The sequence below is a fragment of the Colobus angolensis genome, unplaced genomic scaffold (genome assembly GCF_000951035.1).
Source record: "Colobus angolensis palliatus isolate OR3802 unplaced genomic scaffold, Cang.pa_1.0 Scaffold114, whole genome shotgun sequence".
Lineage (NCBI taxonomy): Eukaryota > Metazoa > Chordata > Mammalia > Primates > Cercopithecidae > Colobus > Colobus angolensis.
In genome coordinates, this window is record NW_012112475.1 from 3,924,210 (window position 1) to 3,933,263 (window position 9,054).

A 9,054-nucleotide genomic window follows, 5' to 3' on the forward strand; every position below is an offset into this window, starting at 1 on the left:
ATGTGGCCTTGACCAGACGCGGTGTCTCATGCTTATAATCCCAGCACTTCGGGAGGCTGAGGCAGGTGGATCGCTTGAGCTTAGGAGTTCAAGACCAGCTTGGGCATCATGGTGAAACCTTGTCTCTACTAAAAATACAAAAAATTAGCTGGGCGTGATGGTGCAAGCCTGTAGTCCCAACTCCTCAGGTGACTGAGGTGGGAGGATCACCTGAGCCTTGGGATATCAAGGCTGCAGTGAGCTGTGATCATGCCACTGCACTCCAGCCTGGGCAACAGATTAAAAAAATATTTTTTTAAAGAAAAAGAAAATCTAAAAAGGAAGATGTGGCCCTATCTTGCAGAACTCATTCATCTGTGTGTCCCTAGCCCCTAGCACAAGGAGAAACAGAATGGATGCTCAAGACACAAAGGCATGTTTGTGCAAGGGTGCCTGATGATGGTTGGAGGGGCACAATGACTTTGCCAAGATCACACAGCAAATGTGGGACAAAACCACGGCTGACAGCTCATGACAGGGCGTGAAGTAGATGCAACTGACTGGCACAGGCTGGCTCTCCAGGGAGATGGGCAGTGGGCACACATTGCCCAGGGCAAAACTGGGGCTAGCCCCTAGTCCTCCACCCAAACTCCCTTCTCAAGGTACAAGGGCTGATCCTGTACCAGGGAGGGGTAGGGACTCAAACAGGAAAAGAGGAAGAAAAGAGGATGGGGACTGAGTGAGAAGTGAGGACTTCAGAGAGATTAGGGGCTCCCAAGGCAAGTGGGAGGGGACTTCCCGGTAGGAGCCCAGAGAGAGATGGGAACCTGTGAAGAGGGCGGGGGCTCAGCGAGGAGATGCCGGTTTATATACTGGGGTGGGGGCTCCATAAGGGGGGATGGAGACCTAGAGAAGGGACTGACGGTACAGCGAAGAGATGAAGGCTCAGTGAGGGGATGGGTCTTCCATGAGAGGCGTGGGGAACTGCGGGAGTGATGGGAGCTTCGGTAAGGAGTTTGAGGGACTGCATGAGGGGTTGGGACCCAGGGAGTCCGAGGGGTCTCTGTGAGGGACCTGGGGTGTCGGAGCGAGAAGGGAACTCTGGAAGGGGACAGGAGCTGGGGGAGCTGCAGCGGGCCGCTATCTGCAGAACCAGTCCCTGAGACCGGCCGGCGCCCCTCTCCCCCGCCCCCATGTCACCCCCGCCCCGAACTGCGGCGCAGGCGCGAACCGAACCCGCTTTTGCTAGGCTCCCGCTCCGGCTCCCGCTTGCTCGGCGGAGACTGCAGGCAGAGAGGTGAGCTTAGCCCCGCTCTACGCGCGGCCAGACCCCAGCCCCATCCCCTGGAGAATCCCCGCGCTCTGCCTGCATCCTCAGCCCAGGCTGTGTCCCGCCTGGGACAGGACCGCTGCGCCTGAGCCTCGGGTTTGGGAGGTGGGGGTCCCAGGGACGTAGTAGGGGGCAGAGATAGCAACAGCTCCATCGCCCCTCGACACCTCAGGGTTGATAGGCTGGGCAGAGACTTCAAAGGACACCCCCCACCCCCACCAACACTTCAAACCAAAAACCCATTCCTACCCGTCTCTGCCTCAGTTTCTCTCTAGGGAAAAGGACGCAGTTAGTGTGGACTAGGGGATCGATGGTCCTGTCAGAAAGAGTGGTGCAGGTGCAAGTGGAGAAGGGGAGGGGGGAAATGGCCTGATTTCCCCGACCAACACCCCCCACTCCTCCCCCTTCGGGAGGACGCCCTTCTCCCCCGCCTGGGCAGCGCTGGACGCTGTAGTGGGCGAGTCTGAGGGTCTGGGAAGGAGAACTGAATGAAATGAGGCCTTGCAGAGGCAACAGATTCCATCCATCTTCGGCCCCTGGCTCCTGTCACCTTTGCCTATGCCTCCCACCCCTCTGCCTCGCCTCCTCCCTCCGCCGCCGTCTCCCCATGTCGGACAACGCAGCCCCCTCCTCTTCCCGCTCCCTTCCCACCAAGCTCCTCCTGGCTCCCGGCTAGGGACACCTCCCTAGCGGTTCCCATGGCAACCCTCGTCCTGGTTACCTGCGCCCCGCCCCCCGCCAGCTAGACCTACTCCCTGCAACCCTAAAACGCGAGGGGGAGGGGCCAGGCCGAGGGGGAGGCACCGTCAAGGTCACCTTCCTTCTCCAGTACCAGCAGGACTGAGTGATTACATCTATTTGGAGTAGGGGAAGCGGTGAATTGGAGGGGAGGAGTCGACCCAGGCCAACAGTCCCGAAGCCCCCTCCACACCTCCTCACCTGCGGTCTTTAATAATGGTCTCCGCACTGAGGCTCCTACCGTCCCCCAGGCTCCATTTATTCTCCCCACCCGGACCTCTCCAGCGCCTCAGGGCGGGTACAGCGCTGGCCACACCCCTCCTCACAGCCCGCCCCGCCCACCTCCTCTGGTGAGCCCTCCTCTCCAGACCTCTCGCCCTCCTCCGAGGGTCTGTCGCTTTTAGTGTCTGCCTTTTCCCTTTCTCTGTCAGGGCTGTTGTTGTTGTTGTTGTTTTTCCTCCTTTTCTTCCCCGCTCTTCTTTTCCCTGAATTGTAAGTGAGGAGGGTGTAAAGCCACTATTTATGGACAGGTTTTCTTGACAGCAATCTTGTATGCCGTGTATGTGTATGTGTGTGTGTGTGTGTGTGTGTGTGTATGTCGTACCTATCTGGTTATGTCTCTGTGTGCTTTGTGAGCATGTGTCTGTGTGTTTCTCTGAGCTGTTTCAGTGAGTTTCTCTATGCAGGGATTTGAGGACCACATCTGATTGGAAGTGAGAGGAACTGTCAGGACCTTTATCTTACCCTTTGGAACAAGCACATTGTTTCATTTTGTAGGATGCTGCTAATTAAGGCTGAGGGCCATCATGGAGACTGGGGTAGAACCAGTCCTCCCCCAGCACCTCCTGGCTTTGGTTTGGGCCAAACCTATATATGGATACACAAGTACTTCCATTCCCAAGATCTGTGTCCACTTTTGTGAAAAAAAGGAGGGGGGGTTATTTGATAGATTTCTCTGGAAATCTAACAGCCCTTAAGGCTAAGAACCTCTAATCCTGAGGGCCCCTGACTTTCAATTCCTATGGAGTCAAAATTCACTGGAATCTGGAGGCTTTCGGGGGCAGTCCTGAGGAGGACATTTTATAGCCTTGCAGCTTGGGAACTCCAGCCCAAGTGTCAGCCATGACAATTACCCCCCAGGAGGCGGTCTGAAGGAGAGTGGAGGATGAGGTGCTCTCTCTCCAGACCTGGAGCCTAAAAAGTTCAAGATGGAAGTAATAAGAAAAAAAGTACAGTACTAATCACAACAGCTACCATTTCTCAGCATCAGACACAATAACTGTATGAAACAAGTATGATTATTAGGTCTGTTTTACAGATGAGGAAACTGAGACTCAGAAAGGTGGAAGTACTTGTCTAAGGTCACACATCCAGGAAGCAGTGTGTCCAGGACTCCAGTCCAAGCGGTTAGGCTCCAGAGCCCACAGTCCCAGGTACTGGGTGGCCTCCAGGGTAAACATGCACATTTATTGACACCTCCAGTTGCCAGGCACTGGGCTAAGCCCTTCAGTGCATTGGCTCATTCGCGTTGTGCTTCGGGAAGGACAGGCTGGGATTCCAAAAGGCCAGACTGTGCTATGAGTGTAGGGTGTCTCAAGTGGGAGGAGAAGCGGGTGGGGCATAAAGATTTGGGGGGGCTTATGAAGGTCACCATGAGCAGCTCCCACTAATCCCTCCCTCCGTCAGCTGCGCCTTACCTGCTCCACAAGGATCCATGATGCCGAGCTGCAATCGTTCCTGCAGCTGCAGCCGCGGCCCCAATGTGGAGGATGGCAAGTGGTATGGGGTCCGCTCCTACCTGCACCTCTTCTATGAGGACTGTGCAGGCACTGCTCTCAGCGATGACCCTGAGAGACCTCCGGTCCTGTGCTCCCGCCGGCCCTGGCCCTCACTGTGTTGGAAGGTAAGGCCAGATGAGCAACTCCTGTGATTCCTCTGCCTTGATGGAGGAAAGGAGTCTGAATTTGAGGCCCAGAGGAAAAAAGAAGAGATAGCCTAGTAGTTAGGAGTCTTGCACATTCAAGCAACAGAAAATCCAATTCAAATGGGTTTAAATAATGAAGGGAGCCTTCATTGTATTTGTATTTACATGCAAATTATTTACATAATTATTTACATATTTATTGTATGTAAATAATTACAGGTGCAGTGGCTCATGCCTGTAATCTCAGTACTTTGGGAGGCTGAGGTAGGCAGATCACCTGAGGTCTAGAGTTCAACAGCAGCCCTGTCAACATAGCAAAACCCTGTCTCTACTAAAAATACAAAAATGGGCTGGGTGCAGTAGCTCACGCCTGTAATCCCAGCACTTTGGGAGGCTGAGGCTGGCAGATCTCAAGGTCATGAGTTCGAGACCAGCCTGGCCAACGTGGTGAAACCCCCTCTCTACTAAAAATACAAAAATTAGCCAGGCGTGGTGGCGGGTGCCTGTAATCCCAGCTACTCAGGAGGCTGAGGCAGGAGAATCGCTTGAACCCGGGAGGTGATGGTTGCAGTGAGCCGAGATCATGCTACTCCTGCCCCCCAGCCTGGGCGAAACAGCAAAACTCCCTCTAAAAAAAAAAAAAAAAAAAAAAATGAGCTGGGCGTGGTGGCAGGCGCCTGTAATCCCAGTTACTTTGGAAGCTGAGGCAGGAGAATCACTTGAACCCAGGAGGCAGAGGTTGCAGTGAGCCAAGATCACACCATTGCGCTCCAACTGGGTGACAGAGCAAGACTTTGTCTCAAAAAAAAAAAAAGACGGGAAAATGTTGCTCATTTTTTAGAAGAGACCCAAGGTTGCATACTTTCAGGCAAAGTTTGATCCAACCTTCACACCACGGACTTTGCAAGTTTTCTTGGTCTTCAGCCTCCTCATGGTGCCCCCACCCTGGTAGCCTGTTAGCTTCAGACTCTCCCATGTTCCCCAAATGGCCACTACTGTGTGGACCCTCAGATCTTCACTCCACACCATCTAAGGGAAGTCAGCATGTCCTGTGGTATTTCCTTCAGAAAAGAAAATAGCCTATAATCCCATCACTTTGGGAGGCCAAGGTGGGTGGATCACCTGAGGTCAGGAGTTTGAGACCAGCCTAGCCAACATGGTGAAACCTCATCTCTACTAGAAATACAAAAATTAGCTGGATGTGGTGATGGGCGCCTGTAATCCCAGCTACTCTGAAGGCTGAGGCAGGAGAATCACTAGAACCCGGGAGACAGCGGTTGCAGTGAGCAGAGATTATGTCATTGCACTTCAGCCTGTGCAACAAGAGTGAAATTCTGTCTCAAAAAATAAAAAGAAAAATGGCCAGGGGTACTAGCTCACACCTATAATCCCAGCACTTTGAGAGGCTGAGGCAGGAGGATTGCTTTAGCCCAGGAATTCAAGAACAGCCTGGGCAACATAGTGAGACTTCATCTCTACTAAAAATAAAAAATTAGCTAGATGTAGTGGCGCGGGCCTGTGATGCCAACTACTCAAGAGGCTGAGCCAGGAGGATCGCTTGCGCCCAGGAGGTAGAGGCTGCAGTAAGCCATGATTGTGCCACTGCACTCCAGCCTGGGCAACAGAGTGAGACTCTGTTAAGGAAAAAAAAAAAAAAAAAAAGAGAGAGAGAGAAAAAAGGAAGAGAGAAAGCAAAATAGCAAGATATTAAAAACATATTACCATTTACCTTAGCACCAAAAAAGAGAAATACTGAGGTGTAAATCTAACAAAATATCTGCAATATGAAAAGAACTACAAAACTCAAAAGATATCAAATAACTAAATAAATGGAGAAATAGTTCATGTCCGTGGATTGGAATAGTCAATATTGTCAAGATGTTAGTTCCTCCCAACCTGATCTTTGATTCAATGCAATGCCAATCAAAACCCCAGCAAGTTATTTTGTGAACATCAACAAACTGACTCTATAGTTTATATGGAGAGGTAAAAGATTCAGGATAGCCAGAAATTTAAAACACCATTTATAAGAAGCAATGCTTTTCATTTCCAGAAGTCCCGACAAGCATTGCATTGGCTCTCATTGGGTCACTTGCCAGCCTTGAACTAATTACTATGGTTAAGAGATGGACTATGCTGACTGGTAGGAAGTGAGATTCATCTCACTTAAATCTTACTGCGGTTTCCCAGTGGTAGACTGGAGTACCTTGCCAGGGCAGCAAAAAAATGTGAAGAATTGATATCTGTAACAGCCAAGGAGACTAGTCGGCCAGGGTGCACCAATGGGTCAAGATGCAGACATGGCAATGTGCTGAGTCCCTGCTATGGGCATAGCTCTTTGCTAAATACTCTCAGGAGACTGAGGCAGAGGGGCCCTCCTTCTGCTTTCAGAGGACTTCACTCTAGTGAGGAGGTAAGGTGCCAACCTATGCAGAGAGACCAACTTACGTAACTTCAGGTCAGGTCTGTAGAGAATACCAGGAGAAGAAATGATCAAGGAAGACTTCCAAGGAAAGGTTAGTGTGTATTTAAAATTTTTAAGCATCTTCTTATTGCCAGGCACTGTGCTAGGCTCTTGGGAACACAGAATTTAAGACACGAGGTCCCTGTCCTTGAGGAACTCTTTTAGCTGTGGTTTATTTAGTCATTCAGCAAACATTTATTCAGCCTTTGCTCTGTACCAGCACGCGCTAGGCACAGAAGACTCCTAGTGAGCCAAAACAGGCACAGTCTCTGCTCTCATGGGGCTCTCAGTACTGCGGGAGAGGCAGACATCACTTACATGGCAACCAAAATACATGTCCAAGTGTGTTCAATGGTAAGTGTATTGAAGAATGAATAGGCACAGAGTTTGCCCAGAGTAAAGCAAGGGACCCAACTCAGTCCAGGGATCTCCTCCCTGAGGAGGTGAGGTTTGAGATGAGATCTAATGGTGCATAGGAGTTAACCCAGTAGAGACAGGGAAGGTAGAAAAGACAAGGAGATGAATTGGGATGGAGGGAAATGCAGGGTTGGCCGGAGAAATCCACTGCTAGGTGGGAGCTGGGCAGGAAATTAAGAGGCCTCAGGATTCCAAATAGAACATGACAGTTTATGCCTCCTCTCAGTTAGACCCCAGCAGTGTGCTCTGTGATTCCAATCTCCTAAGGACGGATAGAGTGGTTACCCTTAAGTCTAGTGAGGATCCAAGGAGATCCCTCGGTCAGAGGCCCCTGGCTGACCCTGACTGCTTCCTGGTCTGTCTGCTTCTCCCCAGATCAGCCTGTCCTCGGGGACCCTGCTTCTGCTGCTGGGCGTGGCGGCTCTGACCACCGGCTATGCAGTGCCCCCCAAGCTGGAGGGCATCGGTGAGGGTGAGTTCCTGGTGTTGGATCAGCAGGCAGCCGACTACAACCAGGCCCTGGGCACCTGTCGCCTGGCAGGCACAGCGCTCTGTGTGGCGGCTGGGGTTCTGCTCGCCATCTGCCTCTTCTGGGCCATGACAGGCTGGCTGAGTCAGGACACCAAGGCAGAGCCCTTGGATCCCGAAGCCGACAGCCACGTGGAGGTCTTCGGGGATGAGCCAGAGCAGCAGCTGTCCCCCATCTTCCGCAATGCCAGTGGCCAGCCATGGTTCTCGCCACCCGCCAGCCCCTTTGGGCAATCTTCTGTGCAGACTATCCAGCCCAAGAGGGACTCCTGAGCTGCCCACATGGTCTAAGGAGGAGCCAGATGTGGGTCCTGAATCCTTCCCCCTTCTCACCACAACCCCCTCTCAGTGTTTCCCCGACTTCCCCCTTTTAGCAGGGTCCTTTTAGAGCCCAAATCCAGGTCAAGTCTGGCGCTCAAATCCCAGTGCTCCCTCCCCAAGGTTGGGGCCCCAGCTCTTCCAAGATGCCAACCTTCCTCAAGTCTTCCCAAGACTTCCTACCCACACCCTCTTCCCAAGGCCCTTAGGGGCAGAAAACATCTCCAACTCGTCCCCACTCCTTCCTCTGCATGACCTTGGGCAAGCCCCTTGCCCTTTCAAACCATCAGCTCCTGCCTCTCTGCCATGAGAGCTTTGGATCAGATTCCTCTTCTTGCCAGGCTGAGGACACGCACTGCCCTCCATAGACACAGATGAAGGGGTGGGGGTCATTCAGCTCGAATGGGTCCCAGGTGCTCACTTGGACTTTCCCTGCAGGATGTATGAAGATGTATGCCTCTCACAGTGTGTCTTCTACCTGCATTTTGGCATCAGAGCCCCCCAGCCCACCCACCACAGGCAATTACTAGCCCCAGTTGATAGGTGAGGTGGGTGAAGGAGGCTGGAGGTGACAGTGTCCAAGGTCACACAACAAAGCAGCATGCAGGAACTAGAAACACATCTTCAGCCTCCTCCTGGGCCAGCTCTTGTGCTACAGGTGGGGCAGAGCCAGCCCCACACCTTCCTGGTTCCCTGAGTGTCCTCAGGGTGGAGGACAGGTTTGGCCCAGAAAGACTAGCCAGAGGCCTGATGGTCCCAGGTGGCTCTGGATATTCTTTGGATATGGATTTAAATGGTCTCTAAGAGCCGGGGGTAGGGGGCAGGAATAGTGGGTTGTCTTTGCCCCTCAAAGTCCACCTATCTAGAAACCAAGCCCACCAGCCTTGGCCGTGACCCTGATAACAAATGTGCCCTCTCAGAGGTACCAGCCCCTCCCTCGCCAGCCGGAGGCGTCATCTCTCTTCTGTACCACTAGAGGGAGCTCCGATACGGCTGGAGAGCAGTACTCAAGGCTCTCGCCCACTCCCCTCCCTAACTTACCTTCAGTCTCCACCAGCCTGAAGGCCTCCTGGGGGATCCTCAGGCCGCCCCCACCAGGGCACACCCTACTGTCCTTGTGCCTCACGCACCCTCCTCATCCTGCACCCCTTCCATCCCACCTTCCCTTTCAATAAACAGTTGGGATAGATACTGACTTTGTTTCCTTTCTCCCTGGCCACTGGGGTGTGGGGAAGAGAAAGACAGACTCTTAAGAGCACCTACTGTGTGCTGGGCACGACCCATTATTTCTCATTTGCTCCTCAGAATAACCTGTTGAGAAAAGAACTGGTCTTCATTTTTTTTTTTTTTTTTTTT

At 52.5% G+C, this 9,054-nt stretch overlaps 1 protein-coding gene across 3 annotated transcripts; it reads left to right on the forward strand.

Moving 5' to 3' along the window:
* Positions 1–1,248: 1,248 nt before the first annotated feature.
* Positions 1,249–8,893, forward strand: NRSN2 (neurensin 2). Of its 3 annotated transcripts, none has more exons than XM_011960385.1 (4): positions 1,255–1,276; positions 3,366–3,480; positions 3,734–3,950; positions 7,228–8,893. In XM_011960385.1, exons 3-4 carry the CDS (start codon positions 3,762–3,764, stop codon positions 7,651–7,653), a joined length of 615 nt encoding a protein of 204 aa, XP_011815775.1. In that variant the 5' UTR covers positions 1,255–1,276; positions 3,366–3,480; positions 3,734–3,761; the 3' UTR covers positions 7,654–8,893. The 3 variants fall into 3 exon arrangements, 2 of the variants coding, with proteins under 2 accessions (XP_011815775.1, XP_011815769.1); XM_011960379.1 differs by having other exon boundaries at positions 1,259–1,276; positions 3,757–3,950; XR_001003831.1 differs by lacking the exon at positions 3,734–3,950 and having other exon boundaries at positions 1,249–1,276.
* The last annotated feature ends 161 nt before the right edge of the window (positions 8,894–9,054 follow it).

Coding starts and splice junctions, on each gene's coding strand:
- NRSN2 (XM_011960385.1), top strand. CDS start 3,762: ATGATGCCGAGCTGCAATCGTTCCTGCAGCTGCAGCCGCGGCCCCAAT. Junction 3,951..7,227: donor GGCCCTCACTGTGTTGGAAG/GTAAGGCCAGAT, acceptor GCTTCTCCCCAG/ATCAGCCTGTCCTCGGGGAC.